At 48.9% G+C, this 18,782-nt stretch overlaps 1 protein-coding gene across 1 annotated transcript; it reads right to left on the minus strand.

Moving 5' to 3' along the window:
* Nucleotides 1-185: 185 nt before the first annotated feature.
* NEMP2 (nuclear envelope integral membrane protein 2) lies at nucleotides 186-18,472 on the minus strand. The gene is made up of 9 exons (XM_077319481.1): nucleotides 18,223-18,472; nucleotides 16,294-16,409; nucleotides 13,756-13,984; nucleotides 12,972-13,044; nucleotides 10,561-10,654; nucleotides 8,504-8,618; nucleotides 6,611-6,836; nucleotides 4,509-4,685; nucleotides 186-3,251 (listed from the first exon to the last, which is right to left on the minus strand). The coding sequence occupies exons 1-9, from the start codon at nucleotides 18,449-18,451 to the stop codon at nucleotides 3,020-3,022; spliced, it is 1,491 nt and encodes a 496-aa protein (XP_077175596.1). The 5' UTR covers nucleotides 18,452-18,472; the 3' UTR covers nucleotides 186-3,019.
* Nucleotides 18,473-18,782: the final 310 nt, after the last annotated feature.

Consider the following 18,782-nt stretch of genomic DNA (forward strand, 5'->3'; position numbering starts at 1 on the left):
TAATTTTGGTTCATACAACGACTTGGGGCGGGGGAGAACACTGTGATTTTAGCTGGCCTTTAGAGAGAACACTTTAGAACAGGAGTAGTCAAACTGCGGCCCTCCAGATGTCCATGGACTACAATTCCCAGGAGCCCCTGCCAGCGTCTGCTGGCAGGGGCTCCTGGGAATTGTAGTCCATGGACATCTGGAGGGCCGCACTTTGACTACCCCTGCTTTAGAACATTCATTCAACATTTGTTGTCATGTGTAATAAATTTAAAACATTCGCGAGCTGCTTTTCTCACTTGTGGAATTCAAGACGTCTTACAATATAAATAAAACAGAAACTATATAAATAAAACAGAAAGACAGTAGGTGTGGAACCCATAAAAATCACAGTATAAAAACTCCCGACTAAGGCAGCCCCATTTGGAAGATTGAGTACGGTCCTGGTCACTGTATCACCTTGCAGAGCTGGGGAAAGTCCGGAGGAGGGCAACCTACAAGAGGAGGGGGTTAGAGCCCTTTCCCGAGGAGGAAAAGCTGAAGAATCAGGGACTTCTCAGTTTAGGAAAGAGACAATGAAGGGGTGATGTGATAAGAGGCTTATAAAATTATGCATGAGGTGGAGTTGACAAAATAATTTTTTTTTTTTGCTTCTCCCAAAATAAGGATTTGAGGGCATCAAATGAAGCTGACGGACAGGAGGTTCAGGAGAAGCAAAAGGAAATTATAGAGTGTGATTCAAAAAATGGAATTCTCTGCCAGAGGATGTCGTGATGGCCACAGGAATAAACATCTTAGATTCCTGGAGGATACGTTTGTCAATGGCGACTAGCCATGCTGAGGGGAACCTCCACATTCAGAGGCACTGGTCTGATTCAGCAGAGCTCATTATGTTCATATGAAGGCCTCATCCTCTCTGCCCTGTTGTTGGCCCTCCAGAGGAATTAGTTGGCCCCTGTGTGAGACAGGAGGCTGGACTAGATGGACCACTGGTCTGATCCAGCAGGGCTCTTCTGATGTTCTCAGGAAGGCCTTGGCCTCTCTGCCCTGCTGTTGGCCCTCCAGAGGAACTGTTTGGCCCCTGTGTGAGACAGGAGGCTGGACTGGATGGACCACTGGGCTGATCCAGCAGGGCTCTTCTGATGTTCACATGAAGTCCTTGGCTTCTCTGCCCAGTTCCTCTGGACGGCCATGTGAAGCAAAATAACGGGCTAGATGGATCATTGGACTGATCCAGCAGGGCTCTTCTTATATTCTTGATAAAAGCTAAATGAAGCAAACAGCAGTCCTAAATGTAGCTGCTTGAACTGCCTTCTGAAGTCAATGAGGGGATCAGGCACACCTCCCTGGGGAGGTGGTTCTATTATTGTGGGGCTGCAACCGAAAAGGCCCCTGCAAACTCACCAACTAAGCTTCTGTTTTTGATGGGACAGTCAGGAGGGCCTCTCCACGCAATCTTAATTCCCAGGCAGGAATGTATGGGGGAAACTACCCAGAATCTTTAAAATGAATATATACAAAACAAGGATTAGTAATTAAGCATATACCAGTGCCCTCTGGCTTGCTTATTATTCGATATCAGACAGCAGGCAGCGAAGGCTTCATTTCAGACCACAGATACCTACAACTTTTCAAGATTTCATTAGGAATTTACTCTTGGTGACAAAGTCCCTATGGCACAGAAGTCCCTACCACATCTTTCTAGCCCCTTCAAAACTGAGCACTCCTACAGTAATAGATTGGGGAGAAGGGAATCGTACAAACAAATGAGATTTCCTGTACTCATGGGGTGGGAAAGCACATTCACAGTTCTCTCTTTTGGGTGCCCTGCCATCCGTCACTTAGCTATTCTCCTTTCACAGGAATTCCTACTAGACAAGAGTGAGAAAAAAGCATGTGGTAATGGCAAACCAAAAATAGTCCTATCTATACAGGTGTTTGGCTGCTGAATATAAAATCTCTTAAGGCCTAACCCTAGATCTTTCCATCACACATGCTTGTGGGACCTTTGAAGGAACAAGAATGCCCTCCCATACTCAAAAAGCAATGGGAAACTCATGCAGGCGATGTTGGAGTTGGCATTACAGAGTTTTTAACAACCGCAGGGGGGTCAAGATGGTTCCCCAATGTTCCTCCTGGGTACCATGTCACTTACTAAGCGTTTTCCAGAGGTGAGGAGAGCTGCGTTTTTGTAAAGCTGCTCTGCATAAAAAAAACATCCTACAAACCAGAAAACGACCACTCCAGAGAAGGCCCTTGACATACTATGCTAGTTTTCCATTCATAGGGAAGGAATAAAGTTGGAGATCTTTGAAGAATCTAATCCCCTTCCTTTCAGTCAGAAGCATGACAAGCCAACTGGCCAATTCACGACTTTTCTACCTCATTCCGTCATGAGCCTCTTGTGGCGCAGAGTGGTAAAGCAGCTGACGTGAAGGTCTGAAGCTCTGACCATGAAGCTGGGAGTTCGATCCCAGCAGCCGGCTCAAGGTTGACTCAGCCTTCCATCCTTCCGAGGTCGGTAAAATGAGTATCCAGCTTCCTGAGGGGTAAATGGTAATGACTGGGGAAGGGAATGGTAAAACTACCCTGTATTGAGACTGCCAAGAAAACGCTAGAGGGCGTCACCCCAAGGGTCAGGCATGACTCGGTGCTTGCACAGGGGATACCTTTACTTTTACCTACCTCATCCCATTGTATGTCTGGGCCAGGCCTTGGTTTACCCCCACACCTGGTGTGGAAGAATTAAAACAGAGCTCAATCTCTGTCCATTTTCTCATCTCAAAAGACCTCCCAGCACATCTTGAGCTGCACCCTGGGTAGAGTCTGTAAGTGGAGACGCTGACTGGAGGCATTTCCCTCCAGCCTCCTTTTCCCGAGTTTAAAAACACCTTCACTCTTGACCAACTGGTGGAAGGGCGGCAGATGTTCCCTCAAATCCCACAGCTATATTAGCTGTGGGGGTCTGCAGTCCAGGAATAAGTATTTCAGAGATCCTGGTTGTCCTCTACACCCTAGCTCGTGGAATTGTTCAAAGAAATTCTCTGCTACGAACGGACAAGCTGTTTCGTGGCTGCATTTGTTCCCTCTCTTCCTCCTCCTCTTGATCCTGAAAGAGGCCTGTTTGTCGGCCCGGTTCCAACTCAGTCTCTGAGTTAAAAATCTGCTCCTCTAAGAGGGCTCCTCCAATGCCGTACTGCTCCTCATGGGCCTTAGATTCTTCTGGCGACACGTGAGGAAATCCCAGGACAAAGTTTGCAAATCTGAAGGAAACGCGAGTGGAGAGAACTGTCAGGCAGGAAGAAACTTAAAAAAAAAATTAGATGTATGGACTATGTATTTATTTATTTATTAGATTTTTATACCTATATATCTAAATAAATAGAGCCTCTTGTGGCGCAGAGTGGTAAGGCAGCAGAATTGCTGTCTGAAGCCCATGAGGCTGGGAGTTCGATCCCAGCAGCCGGCTCAAGGTTGACTCAGCCTTCCATACTTCCGAGGTCGGTCAAATGAGTACCCAGCTTGCTTGCTGGGGGGTGAACGGTAATGACTGGGGAAGGCACTGGCAAACCACCCCGTATTGAGTCTGCCATGAAAACGCTAGAGGGCGTCACCGAAAGGGTCAGACATGACCCGGTGCTTGCACAGGGGATACCTTTACCTTTATATCTAAATAAATTAGATTTTTTTAGATTTTATTAACTTCCATTTCGATGTATCTGAAGAAGTGTGCATGCACACAAGAGCTGAGAGCTTGAATAGAACTGGGTAGGTCTTAAACAGTGGTGGCCAAACTGTGGCTCTCCAGATGCCCATGGACTACAAGTCCCATGAACTCATGCTGTCATTCATGGACATCTGGAAAGCCAGAGTTTGGCCACCCCTGGTGTTAAAGGTTTCACTGGACTAAAATTTTGTTCTGAGGACCCTGCTAGAGACACGCTCTGCGTTGGCTGTATGTCTACCAGCTGCTGAAGCTCCCAGGGCAGTGTCTTGTTTATCACTCGGCTCATGAGATGCCTACTCTCAAATCGTTAACTGGGAGCTTGGTTGGCTCTGGTCGGGACCCTGCCCTTCATGACCTGGGACCCACACACCTGAAGGCCCATAGCTTCAGGTAGGTCACTGTGTTGGTCTGAAGCAAGAGCTGTGTTGGCTTGAAGTCACAGCAAGATTCAGGTTCAGCAATACCTTAAAGACCAACCTAATTTCCAGGGTATAAGTTTTTGAGAGTCAAAGGTCCCTTTATCAGAAATCTTGGTTGGTCTTTATGGTGCTACTGGACTCGAACCTTGCTCTTAAGGACCGTGTCTTCATGCAGCAGCTTAGCTCCTCCCAACAGAGGGTCTCTATGCCCTCCCTTCTTCCCACCCACTGCTGCATTTGGCCTTCTTCAGTGGCTCTCCCTGTCTTTTACAAACATCTCCTGCAGGAGGCGCACAAAGCCCTTATCTTACTCATCTTCTGGTGAGCATGAGACTGATTTGGAGGTGTCAAGAGTACCAAGAAATGGTTCTTACCTCTGAGGGGTCTGCAGCTTGACCACCGCTAACCACGAGGGGAAACTTGGGCTTCGACAGAAGGCCCGCAGCTCCTCCAAGGCTTGGCCGGTTTCTGATTCTGCCTGCTCTCGATACTCTTCTTCGGTCAGGTAACGGAATTCTGGCTTTTCTGCTCTGAAGTACCGATGGGCTTTTCTAGAAGGGAAGCAAAACAGGACTGGTCTTTTGAAATGGTATTGTGGAGCTGAAATGAAAAAGTTGCAGTAATGTATTTAGTTCAATAAAACAGCACCTTTAAGACCAACGAAGATTTATTCAAGGTGCGAGTTTTCCTGTTCAGGTACATTTCCTCAGACAAAACGATCCATTTTGTCTGAGGAAATGTGCCTGCACATGAAAGCTCACGCATTGAATAAACCTTTGTTGGTCTTGAAGGTGCTATTGGGCTCAAATTTTGTTGTGCTACTTCAGACCAACACAGCTACCCGCCTGAATCTAATGTATTTACTGAAACCGGAGCTATGATGAACTCTGCCTAAAAATGCTGAAATATTGTGAAATGCCAAAAATTATACAGGGGTCCTCAACCTTTTTTAGTCTACAGGCACTTTTGAAAACGACTGCCACAAAATGGCTGCTCCAGGAGGTGGAGCCAGCCACAAGATGGCTGCCAAAACTCACCTTCTGTAAGACTGACTGTGGAAGCAACTGCTGCTAGAACGTTTTAAACAATGGCCAATCAGCCTGGCTGGACAAAAAGCCCATCTGGCCCCACCCACTTTCACAAAGCCTTTGGCGGGTGTCAGGAAATGTGTCAGGTTTTGGTTGTTTATTTACTTACTTAATTTCTATGCCCTTTTTCTCCTCAGGGGGGACCCAAAGTGGTTTACAACATCCTCCCCTTCTCCATTTTATCCTCATAGCAACCCTGTGTGGTCAGCTAGTCTAAAAATATGTGACCAAAGCCACCCAGTGAGCTTCTATGGCAGAGTAGAGCTCTGAAGTTGGGTCTCCTAGATCCTTGTCTGACACTACCTAAGGGGTCCCCACAGGGGACCTCAGGGGTCCCTCAGGGGGTGGAGCTTATGGGAACCTTGGGAATTCTGAGGCAGTGTGGTGGGCAGAACTAAAAAATGACTACCAGAGGAGGCGGAGCCAACATGCAATATGTGGGAGTGAGGTCATCATTTCCACCAGAAGCTGCTTAGCCAAAGGCCTTTTAAGCTGAAGATCCTGCTTAGAAGTGTTTTCTTGTATGCTCACAGCTTACTTTCAGTCATGCAGTGAAGAGTTTTGTGCTGTGGAGGCAGCGGCTGCCAAAGCAACTTTTAAAATACCTTTTAAAAAGCTACTCACCTGCCAATCGGATCGCCAACTGCCAACCAAAAGCCCTGCTGGGCACAAGCCCCGCCTACTTTCTAGAAGAACTCGTCAGATGCTGGGAAAGGTGTTGGCGGGCACCTGATTGGAGAACCCTGTTCTAACCACTACACTATGCTTTTTTCCTCATTTTATTTTTCCTTTTTTAAAAAAAATACACAGGCATCGGTAGACAAATGTGGTTCTACAGATGTCCATGCAAGCAGAGGTTCATGGGAATTGTAGTCCATGGACATCTGGAGGGCCGCAGTTTGACTACCCATGGTCTAGGGGGATCCTGCACTAAAGAGGACTTACTTATGTGTAAACATGCTTAGGACTGCACTGTAAGAGACTGAGTGATGAACCAAAGGCTTCCAACTGAAATCCCGCCTCTGCCACTAAACCGTTCTTTGGTCTTCAATACTGTTCATAATCTATCTTCTTTCCGCCATCAGCAATATGAGGAGACTACTGCCCTACCTTGCTAGGCTGTGGTAAGGGCTGGGATCCCAGGAGACACAGGTCTGCTGCTGAAAATGGCATCCCCGTGTTTTGTAGCCCCCTGGAACACACTGTACATCTGCCTGCAGTGCAGCATAATGCAGGATTTTTCTGTTGATTGATTTTGAGCCTTCGGGGAGCGCGGTGAATGAATGAATGAATGAATGAATGAATGAATGAATGAATGAATGAATGAATGAATGAACGAACGAACCCTTCACGATCACAGGGCATTCTGTAGTTAGAAAGCTACTCACCTGCCAAGGTGGCAGAAGCCTCTGAGTGGATAATGCAAGATCTTCGAGCAGAGGAGGGCAGCGACTGCAGCATATGCAACCTGAGGGATGGCCGTGCCAAAATAAATTAAAATCAAGCCCGTCGCCTGCAGCGTCCACATCAAGACGTTCCTACTTTGATCACTGGCAGGTGGTCCGTGCTGGTAGCAAATGGCAAAACTGAATGCTCCAGTGATCAGGGCGTATCCTGCAAAAAGGAAAAAGGAGAAGGAGGAATTGTCAAAGGGACGATCAAGATTCATATCCCAGGGCACCTTGGAGACCAGCAAAATTAGCGAGATATACATTTTTGAGAGTCAGTAGTCTCTTTGTCAGATAACGGATGAAGGCAGGTTGGCATCTCAAAAACTTATACCCTGAAAATCCTGTTAGTTCCAAAGGTTCCCCTGGATTTGAAACTGGCAGCTCTACTGCAGACCCTCTGAAACTGCAGAAGGAACAAAAGAGGAATTCTGATTGATTAGCTTATTTCTGGTTAGGCTTACAATAACCTTCCCTTCCTCTCCCCCACAAGAGACAACCTATGAGAAAAGTGGAGTCTGAGAGAGTTCTGAGAGATCTGCTCTGTGAGAACAGCTCAAACAGGACTGCGGCTAGCCCAAGGTTACCCAGCTGGCTGCATGTGGAGAAGCAGGAAATCAACCTTGGCTCACCAGATTAGGAGCCGCCACTATTTAACCACCGCACCAGGTTGGCTCTTTCCATGTGTGGGACAGGTGTACTAAGAACAAGCGGTTAAGTATGCTTCATGGCCACGCTGACATGCTTTAAACCCAGATTTTGGAATGGTAGATACAGGAACTCAGGATTTCCCCCCTACAGTGCTATCAGTAAACCATATATTTTCAAAAACGACAGGTCACTCACTACCTGATTGGCCCTCGGGCAGGAATGGCCCTCCCTTGTAGCTTAGCCCCTATTGGGAGGGAGCCCTTGGCCAGGAAGGGCAGATAAGGAGTCAGCTCTCCACCCCCAACTTCCTGCTGCTCTTGGAACTTGCTGAGTGGAAGCAGAACCGGCCCCAGAAAGTAGCTCTGGTGTAGAAGTTGGGGGGAGGGAGAAACAGAGCCAACCCCAGTGAGTTGCTCTGGTGTTGAAGTCGGGGGAAGGGGAAGCAGAGCCCCCGCCTAGACTTTGGCAACCCAGCTGGCTGCATATTTCAAGGATCCTATGCACATTTTACCTGGGAGTCTTGCCCAGCATGTTCAAATATGTTTATTCCAGTGTAAAAGTTCAGAGGACTGTGAGCGTAGGATAGTGCAGGGGTTTCCAATGGTTTTGAGCCAGTGGGTGCCTCTGTAATTCTGAGAGCGTGCCATGAAATGGCTGCTGCAGAAGGCTGGGTCAATCACAAAATGCCATGCCCACAGCTTCGCTTCAGTTGCACAGCCAAAATCCTTGTGCTGTACTGGCAGCTGTTCCCCAAGTACCGATTTAAAAAACCTGCCCCTCGAAACAAATCTCCAATGGCCAATCAGAAGCCCCACCTTGCTGCAAACCATGTTCTAAGAACTCTTGGCGAGCGCCAGGAAAGGTGTCAGCGGGTGCCCGGGTGCCCTGGGGCAGGGGTAGTCAACCTGTGGTCCTCCAGATGTTCATGGACTACAATTCCCAGGAGCCCCTGCCAGCATTCACTGAGAAAAGCCACAAAGGTTCAGAGCACAAGTCAAGGAAATGCTTTTCTCCTACTAATCCTGAAAACCGGTATATCTGAATGTGAATAAATGTCATGAATTTCAGACTTTGTGTTCTAGGAATGAAGACAGCCATCAAGCAAAAAAAAAAAAGAAGAAGTTAATATTCAGTTCTACAGGCTATTTTGACAGACGAGCTACCTGTGCTCATTCACCTTACCCAGAAAGTATTGTGTGGAATCATGCCAGAGTTCTTTCAAGTCCTCTCTCCAAGTATAAAGGAAGTAGAGAGAACCGAACCAGCAGCCGCTCATTAAGATCCAGAAGGTGCTGAGCTAGAGGCGGAAAGGAGAGGGAGATGAGCAACTCCATGCTACGTTCATCTATCTCAGTGGTTCTCAACCTCCCTAATGCCGTGACCCTTTAATATAGTTCCTCATGTTGTGGTGACCCCCCAACCATAAAACTATGCAAGGGTTCTTTCACAGGAATTAAACCCAAACTGACCAATGGCATGAAGATCAGTCGTTCATGATTGTATATAAACTGGGTTTTTCACGGGGTTTCTCAGTTCAGTTCTGCCTCTTGTCCCACCATGCCGATCTCGCTCTTTTCCGCTGCTCCAGACAGATGAACACTCTCTCGATCTACCCCACAAGGCTGTTGTGTGGATGGCACCACGACCCCCCGGCCAAGCTGCTTGCTCTGCCACCTGTAAAAGGGTCATCCAACCCCCAGGTTGAGAACCACTGATCTATCTATTACGCAAGCCCCTGCATAAACTGGGCCCCCTTTCGCTAGATACGAGATCTTCCCAGATGACAAACTGTTAAGAACCCACAGTCAGGCAGCCACTAACAAATAACTAGTGCTTGGAAAATGGAAGATGAGAGAAATTTTGGTCGAGAAGAATGTCCAGTTCTTACAGCATCCCCAAAAGATCTCCAAAAGCAACACCCTCGTCTCCAGGAGGAGCGCTCCAACATTAGCCCAAAAAGATACGGGGTTTGGATGCGAGGGCCGCTTCTTTTTGCAGCCATGTCACATCGGCCTCCTGGCGACCCCTTGTGGGATTTTCAAGACCAGAGATTTGTCAGAGGTGCTTTGCTATTGCCGGCCTCTGTGTCGCCACCCTGAACGTCCCTGGTGGTCTCCCATCCAGATATTAAATGCCATGCCCCTGCTGGGCCATTCCCCACGATGGTACCAAAAAGGAAATGACCAGTATCCAGCTGCCAAAGACTTTGGTTCGTGATCCCTGGAACCTTACAGAACCACCCTCCTTATTGTACAGTGGTGTGCTGGTTAATGTTTAATACCTGGATCACTGGGGAAGTACGTTTATATCTACATATGTAACTTTGTTATAAATTTTACTGACGGGTCGTGAAGATGGTTGGCGAACGTGGAGAATGGGGGCGGCAGGATAAGGACTTTGCTCCGGCACGAATATGGGCAGGACTATTCCCTGTTCTGGATCCTGTTTCTTCTGAATTTACAGCCTATTTCTGGACTTGGGCCACTTCCTTGCCTTAATGTACTGAGAACACCATTTCTTCCTCTGCTCTTTGTTTGTTTGGCAAGGCTTAGCCGACTTATGGCGACTCTGTTGTGTTTTCAAGGCAAGAGATGTTCAGAGGTGGCTGGCCTTGGCTCAGTGTTTGCAAAATTTAGCTATTCCACCAGGCATATGGCTGAGGCCAGGAGGCACAGATGAACTGCATCCCCACCACTCTGAATATCCTATGCTACCCAAATAGCATAGGATATAAGAGCCTCTTGTGGTGCAGAGTGGTAAGGCAGCAGACATGCAGTCTGAAAGCTCTGCCCATGAGGCTGGGAGTTCGATCCTAGCAGCCGGCTCAAGGTTGACACAGCCCTTCATCCTTCCGAGGTCGGTAAAATGAGTACCCAGCTTGCTGGGGGGTAAACGGTAATGACTGGGGAAGGCACTGGCAAACCACCCGTATTGTGTCTGCCATGAAAATGCTAGAGGGCGTCACCCCTAGGGTCATACATGACCCCGTGCTTGCACGGGGGATACCTTTACCTTTACCCAAATATACTGAGATGGAGCTTTGGGGGAGAGTTTTATTATTCATTGTCAAATTTTTATATTTTGATTTTAATTTTGTTGTAGAAATGTATGTTGTAACCACTCTGTACCTGGATGCAGAGGGAGCAATCAATAAATAAAATGAATGAATGAATTAATATTTATTTATTATATTTATATACTGCCCTCCCCGAAGGCTGAAAAACAGAAATAATTCTTACCTTGGGTATAAACCTTTTAAGCATCAAAAGGAGGAAGACCAAAGTAGCAAGAACACCAAAAGCGACTCCGGCAGAATAATAGAACGTGACACTTCTGTTAAGAAAGATCAGAGCAACGGTGTTAAACCTTTTCTTTAAAAGCTTCAAGCATCAAATACACCAAAATGCAAAACGACCACGTTACTGAAATGCCTACTGATGGGCAGTAGGTTCAGGATGGACAAAAGGAAATACCACTTTACACACAGAATTAAAATGTGGAACTTGCTGCCAGAGGCTGTAGTGATGGCCACAGGAATGAATAGCTTTCAAAGGGGATTAGATCGTTTCATGGAAGATAAGCTTATCAGTGGCTACTAGCGATAGGGACTGAGGGGAACCTCCACATTCAAAGGCACTAAGAGCCAGGAGACAACATCAGAGGAAGACCTCGGCCTCTCTGCCCTGGCTATCTAGGGGAACTGGCCTCCAGTCTGCATCCAAATACAGAGCTGTATGTGTAAAGTGCCAGTGTAACTCAAAAGCGCAAGGACATAAAAAGAACTCTACTGGATCAGACAGGTGGTCCATTTAGTCCAGCCTCCTGTCTCATACAGCGACTAACCAGCTCCTCTGGAGGGCCAACAGCAGGGCAGAGAGGCCAAGGCCTTCCCTTGATGTTGCCTCGTGGCTCTGGGATTCAGAGGATTAGTGCCTCCGAATGTGGAGGTTCCCCTCAGCCACCAGGGCTTGTAGCCACTGATAAACATATCCTCTACGAATCTACCTTGCAATTGGTCCCTTGCCGCCGGACTGACAAATCGGGAGGCGCAAAGCCTGCGGCCGCGCCCAACAACGAGACGGTTCGTTGCCGGCCTGCGCAGCCGGGAGCAGCCTGCGCCGCCACCCGCCACCACAAGACACCCCCGCATCGCCACAGCCGCTGCCCACCCCACCCACACAACGCTCAGCTCGGCCCCTGTCCCACGGAGCCAGGAGTTGCCGCCTGAGCACTGTGCTGGAGCGGCGGCGCCAGCCACCCCGCCCACCCGACACCCGAAGCTGCCCAAGACACGCTGGAGGAGCCGCGCTGCCTGCCCTGCCCGTACAACGCTCCACTCGCCCGCTGTCCCATGGGGCCAGGAGCGGCCGCCTGAGCACCGTCCTGCAGTGCCGCCACTGCACACGCGAAGCTGGCCCAGCCGCGCCGGAGGAGCCGTGCTGAGCCGCTCCACACTCCAGCAACCAGCTCTCTCCTGCCCTCCAGCCCGCCCATCTCCAGTTCCTGCCTCGCACACACACTCCAGTAGGCCACGGGCCGGGGGGGGGGGGGGGAGACAGGGCGACTCGCTGCCGCCTCGCCAGATGCCCACCACCCGACCTCAGGTATGTGCTCTGTCCCCGCCGCAACCCCGAACTCCACAGCCTTGCTAGCGCCCGCTGTATTTCGATTACAGCGGGCTTATTTTCTATTTTATTATAATGGCGTGCACGTAATAAAAGTTAAAAACGCTGAGAAAATCTGAGTTGTATCTACTGCGTAGTACAAGTGCAAAATCAACATAAAAACCTGGAACATATAAGGACCAAAACCAGATGTGTTTCAACCCCTATGGGGCTTTCCTCAGTGGTCAAATCAGTTTAAATGCACTTGTACAGTATATAGAAATATATATTATTCGGGCTTGCAAAGTGGTAAAGAAATATAGAACATGAAGCTCCAACTTATATGTGTTGGATATAAGAATGCCTAGGGTGGAGCCCACACTGTGAAATTCCGCACAAAAGCCCCCACTGTCAGTGTTGCCCGACTCATTCAAAGTGCATTCTCATGTGTTAGGGGTCAAAACATGTCTGGTTTTTGGTACTTAAATGTTCCTAGCTTATCCTGTCCGGTTGGGTTTTAGTTTCCTCGCTTGGTTATGATTTGTAGGAAACCCTGAACAAGATAAATTCAACCCACCACTAGTAGAGATGAGAACATTCTGCTAAACTAGTATGAATTTTGGATGAGGGCCGTTTTTGTTATACGGCGGCAAAGAGCACGGTCCACTGCGTACAAGATCAGCAATTCAAAGCGACCCCAGGAGCCCTTGACCTTTTTGGAATTCTGGCACAGAATGGTAGGCCCATCCACAATATAGCTGCCACAAAATGGTTGCTGCAGGAGGCAGAGCTAGCTACAAAATGGCTGCCGCAGCTTACCTTCAATCGCACAGTGGAGGTCATTGTCCTCCTATTTTTTCAAACTATCTGCACAGCCAATTGAATCTCCAACCGTCAGTCAGAATCCTGGTTGGGGAAAAAGCCCCACCTGGTCCCGCCCACTTTCTAAAAACACTTGGGGGGCACAAGAAAGGGTGCTGGCAGGCACAGTAGAGCCCATAAGCACCATGCTGGACAGCCCTGCAGTAAAGCAAACAAACACTTACCTACTTAGGTTGTGAGCAAAATGGAAAAGAAGGCCTCCAGCAACGAATGAGAGGAAAAGTTTCTTATCCAACACTGGAACAAAGAAAATATGAGACCGTTAAAGTCCAAGGATGCTGTTCTGCAGACATCTTTCATACAAGCTTTTCTTAGCCTCTACTCCAAGCTTTCTCAACCAGGGATTGGTAAAACCGAGGCATTTATTGAAGGCCCTGGAAGGTTATCCCAAAAGACCATACAAAGGGCCAAGTCTGCTGCATTCAGGAATACAACGGGTGCTAGATTAGTGGGGTGGAAGAACTCTGAGGACAACCTCCCCCTCCCCCCAGGACATGGGAAAGCTGCAGGCAGCTGTTAGGGAACTCACTGGCAGGGGCAGCTCTCACGTGGCAGGGATCTGCAGCCTCCGAGCCTCAGAGGGATGTGGAAGAAGGAGGGGCTGGTCAGGGGTGGGGGACAGAAGGCGATTGGCTGGCCGCTGGACAGATAGGCAAGCCGGTTGGAGGAGGAGGCACTCAGGGGCGGGACAGCCACCCCGAGTGGGTGTTAAGCACTGAGTGGCACTTAAGCCATGAGACACACTCCTCCTCCAAGGCCTTATGTGGAACAGCTATGGTCAGGCTCACCTCCCCCCCATGGCCAATGATGGGCCTGGAGGTAGTAGGAAGGGGAGGGGCTCCAGTGGGTGTGTCCCCAGCTACATTACCTAACCATATTCTGCACAACTTCCCCACTTCAGGGGTTCCTCAAAGGTAATAAAAAGTTTGGAAAGTCTGTTCTACTCACTGGTTTGCTGAACACTCATGGTGTAAGGTGCTTTGTTTTCAGGTCGCACCCAGAAGCAAGTCTGCTCTCCGTACTGGGCCAAGGTGACGGCGGTTTCATTAGAGGTCCCCGGTTGGCAAAGGTTCCGAATGATGCACTTGAAAAAGGCAAAGAGTGTTTCTGCGCTTTGGCAAAGGGTCTCTTCGGGGATGGACATCACCTGGAATGTGCCTGTGCTGTTGATTCTCACCTGCAAAAGGAGATGCCCTTGGCATGACGCAAGAGGCAGAAATGCCATCTTGGTGCCCCAGAAACAAGACTGGCAGAAGTGAGGAGAAAAACAGCCTGCAACACAAGCCTGTTTATCTAGTATCTGGGAGAGCTGGGTTTGAATCTTGACTTGTGCTACGGAAGCTTCCCGAGTGACCTGCCTCACAGGGTGTCTGTGGTGGGGAGAGGAAAGGGAAGGCAAATGTAAGCTGCTTTGAGACTCCTTCAGGTAGAGAAAAGTGGCATATAAGAACCAACTCTTCTTCTTCTTCAGTAATATCAGGGCTCTCTCAACCTCACTTCCCTCACAGGGTGTCTGTTGTAGGGAGAGGAAAGGGAAGGTGATTGGAAGCCGCTTTGAGGCTCCTTCTGGTAGGGAAAAGCAGCATGTAAGACCCTATTCTTCTTCTTCTACCTCACAGGGTGTCTGTTGTGGGGAGAGGAAGGGAAGGAGATTGTAAACTTTGAAGCTCCTTCAGGTACAAAAAGCCAGTTCTTCTTCTTGTTTGAGAAAACACTCTCGTTTCAAGATTGGGAATCCCTGGAGAAGAAAAGCTTCTCCAGTGGTTACAAGGAGGAACCCGGAAGACTGGGCAGGCAGGCATTTTTTCTCCCCAAGGGACATTCCAAACCAAAGAACTGAGCAAAAGCCCAAATTCAAATATGGTAAAGGTAAAGGTATCCCCTGTGCAAGCACCGAGTCATGTCTGACCCTTGGGGTGACGCCCTCTAGCGTTTTCATGGCAGACTCAATACGGGGTGGTTTGCCAGTGCCTTCCCCAGTCATTTCCGTTTACCCCCCAGCAAGCTGGGTACTCATTTTACCGACCTCGGGAGGATGGAAGGCTGAGTCAACCTTGAGCCGGTTGCTGGGATTGAACTCCCAGCCTCATGGGCAGAGCTTTCAGACAACATTTCTGCTGCCTTACCACTCTGCGCCACAAGAGGCTCTTAAATATGGTAGTCTGTGACGTTTTATTACCCGACTAAATATGGTAGTCTGGTAATAAAACGTCAGAAAGAATGTTAAAATTTAGATGTATAGATCCCAGGTATCTGACGGACTGTATTATATTTGACATTTCTTCTGCCGTTTTCTCCAATGGTCTTGGCCCATACCAGCTCCAAATAATACTAGTTCTCATGATTCTTTGGAGGAAAACATAGTAGGGAACACAATGAAGCTTCCAGGGACAACACGCTCAGCACACAGGGTGGCCAACAATCTGGAGATCTCCTGTCACCACCATTTATTTATTTATATTCATTTATTTATATTTAAACTTATTATACAGCGCCGCATCTCAGAGACTCACAACGGTTTACAATAAAAGAATAAGAACAACACGTCCATAAAACCCCCAACACACAGTACATGAAAGACATAAAGACGGCTCTTCATTGGAGTAATTTCCCATCTCTCTCCCTGTCCCTGTCCAGCTGCTGTCCAGAGCTCTTTTGTGTAGGAGCAGGGGTCCTAATCTTGGTAGTTCTAATCCTAGGGTATCCCCAGTTGGTAACTCCGGAACTTCAGCCCGGCCTCAACCAAATGCCTGGTGGAAGAGCTCTGTCTTACAGTCCCTGCGGAAAGCTGACAAGTCCAGCAGGGCCCTCTTCCCGAAGCTCATTCCACCAGGCTGGGTACACAGGGCCCAAGCCGCGTATAGCCTTAAAGGATCGCCAGACCACAGACATCAGTTCTCCTAGAGAAAATGGCTGCTTTGGAGGGGAGACTGCAGGACAATATACCCCACTGAAGTTCCTCCATCAGTAGCAGACCAGGAACAGTCTGCCCAAGGGTTGGTGGGCATTTGAATGGCCCGCTGGCCTGCCCAGCCCATGACGCACCAGGGTGCCAGGGCATGATGGGAGCTGCCCTTCTTATGCAAAGAGGTCAAGCCCATTCCACCGAGAGGGGCCAAACTGTCCCAGAGTCCCACCCCATGAGAGCAACTGAGGTGTATTCAGATGGTTTTCCAACTCCATCTAAACGATATTCTAAGCCCAATTCTGTCCCAATTTGCTTAGAACTCCATGATTTCCAAAAGACTTATTTTCAAGTGAGTGTGCCACCTTAGGCAAAGATTATACCCTTCTAGGTCCAGGGAAGTCAATGGGGTAGAGTTCTACTTAGAATGATTATTTCATCTTAATCCTTCTTTGAGGAATCAAATAAAACGAAAGAACCGTGATCGTTTTGTTCATATTCTCCCTCTCGATTATTCAACGCTCTGCAGGGGAAAATCTCCCACCACAATCATGCTATCCGGGTCAACAGCACGGCTGTACCTGAATGCTTGACCACACATTTTTCAGATGGATTGCTCCGTCTGGAACGTAGCAGTAACAGTGCGACTCTGACGCTCGCAAGGCATCCATTGCCTTCACGTTTCGACAACGGCCATCTGGAGACAAGAAAAAGGGAGAGAACCAAGACATCGGAAAAAGCACATTAAGGTGTCCGCTGTTTAATATAGTGTGAATTATTTCCGGTTCTATGCGTCTATCTCTATATCTATGAGGGTAAGTCAAAAAGTACTGGTACGAAATCACAGAAACCTTTCTTAAACAAAAATCACAATGTGAAGCTATTGTTTCTCGACATTCCCTCCATCTAGGTCTCTACAAAGACCACGCACAAGGGGTTTTTTTTGGGGGGAGAGGTACAGGGAGAGGTACATTTCCTCCATCTAGGTCTCTACAAAGACCACACACAAGGTTTTTTTTGGGGGGGAGAGGTACAGTATTTGCTGGCGTATAAGACTACTTTTCCCCCCCTGAAAAACATGGCTCCAAGTGGGGGGGTCGTCCTATACGCCGGGTGCACTTCAGTTGGGATAGACATAGCTGCCCATAGTGGCCCATAGTACTGTAGTGTAAAGTAACAAACTCTATATTTTGAGTGGAAATGTATGGAGGTCGTCTTATACATCCAGTCGTCTTATATGCCGGCAAATACGGTAACTGTAGTCCACGGACATCTGGAGAGCCACCCTTTGGCCACCACTGATCTAGCAGATCATTGAGCCTCTGGCCTGATCACCGGATCCATTAGTTTTTCCACTTGCTACCAGCACAGACTGCTTGTCATCGGTCAAGGTCCCTTGATGTGGACACCGCAGTTGACAGGCTTGATTTTAATTTATTTCAGCACCCCCACCCTTCTGGCTGCATATGCTGCGGTCGCCACAATACTCTGCTTGAAAGTTGTGCATTACCCACTCCGAATATTCTGCCGCATCGGCAGGTAAGTATCTTTCTAGCCAGGGGTTGCCCTGTGATCGTGAAGGATTTTTTTCTGTTCAAAATCGAACAACAGAAACATCTTACATTATAATGTACTGCCGTAAGACTTGAGATTCCCAGTATTGCCAAATGATTTGCTTAACAACTGAAATGAACCTAACCCTCCAATGATTATCCACTGATTAGAACTGGGGATCTGAGCCGAATGCTCCTCCATCCGCTGTAGGACACTGTCTGGCCCATCTTTCAGGAAGGGGGGGGGGACCCGGACCAGAAGCAAGAACCCATATGTTTGAGGAGCACTTCTTTCTCGGAGATCGGTCCAATTTTTTAAAAATTATAAAGCATAATATTGCAACTGACCATGTCCATGCAGATTTTTAAGGGTGCGTGGGGGGTGCATTACAATACATTCCAGGACCTTCCTGAAACTTCTTAGATCTTTCTCACTTTCCCTTGCATTTTTAAACTCTTGGACTCATTATTTTTCTCTCTCACGCCACTGTGGATCGGTTTTCATTGATCCCATGAGCAGCTTTTTCTATTATTTCTTTTATTATGTAATCTTTGTTTGCAGGGCGCTAAACCCTCCCCAAAACAAAACCATAACAAAACAGCACCCCTAGATGGGCTTTTGCGACTGACTTTTCCTTAGGAAATCCAATCCCACCTTTCTCTCTTTTTCCCTTCCCTGCTAATAGGCCCCATTAGGGAAGAGGGCGGGGAAGGATGGGGTCTATGAGGCTGATGATTGGCTCTGCTAGGTTTTACGAAGGAGGAAAACCCTCCCACTGAAAATACAAAAGGCTCGGCGCAGTCCCCGGGAGACGCGGGTTCGAATCCCGCCGGCGCCAAGAAAGCGCCCTGGGTGACCCGGGGCCGCTGCTCCGCCCTCCGCCTCTGCTCCCTCGCGGGGCTGCCGCGCTTCGGGGAGATCGGAGCTCCGCGCCCGCCGCCGCACCGGAGCCTTACCCGGCGCCAAAGCCAGCTCCCCGCCGCTCGCGCCTGCCGAGGGCAGCAGCAGCAGCAGCAGCAGCAGCAGCGCCCACCGACGCCCCACGCAGCCCATGGCCGGCGCCGGCCCAGCGGCCCAGGAGAGGCGGCGCCAAGGCCAGGGCTCCTCCTCCGCGGGGACGGGCGGGCGGACGGAGCGGAGCGGCCGCCAGGAGGAGAGGGCCGCCCAAGGCTCCCGAGGGCGCATCCCGCGCAGGCAGCGGAGGAGGAGGAGGAGGAGACCCCGAAGGCCGACCCGCTTCAGGAGGGCCAGAGCCCGGTTGGCCGCCAGCAGCAGCAGGACTAAGGCTCAGCCCGGGCGGGTCGGCTCTAAAGAGAACTCAGTTTCATTCTGGCTGTGAGCTTTCCTGGGCAGGCACACGTCTCCGGGGATGGATGGATGGATGGATGGATGGATGGATGGATGGATGGATAGATGGATAGATAGATAGATAGATAGATAGATAGATAGATAGATAGATAGATAGATAGATAGATAGATAGATAGATAGATTTTAACTTTGGTAAAGCAGGAACAC

The sequence above is a fragment of the Paroedura picta genome, chromosome 2 (assembly GCF_049243985.1).
Source record: "Paroedura picta isolate Pp20150507F chromosome 2, Ppicta_v3.0, whole genome shotgun sequence".
Classification (NCBI taxonomy): Eukaryota; Metazoa; Chordata; class Lepidosauria; order Squamata; family Gekkonidae; genus Paroedura; species Paroedura picta.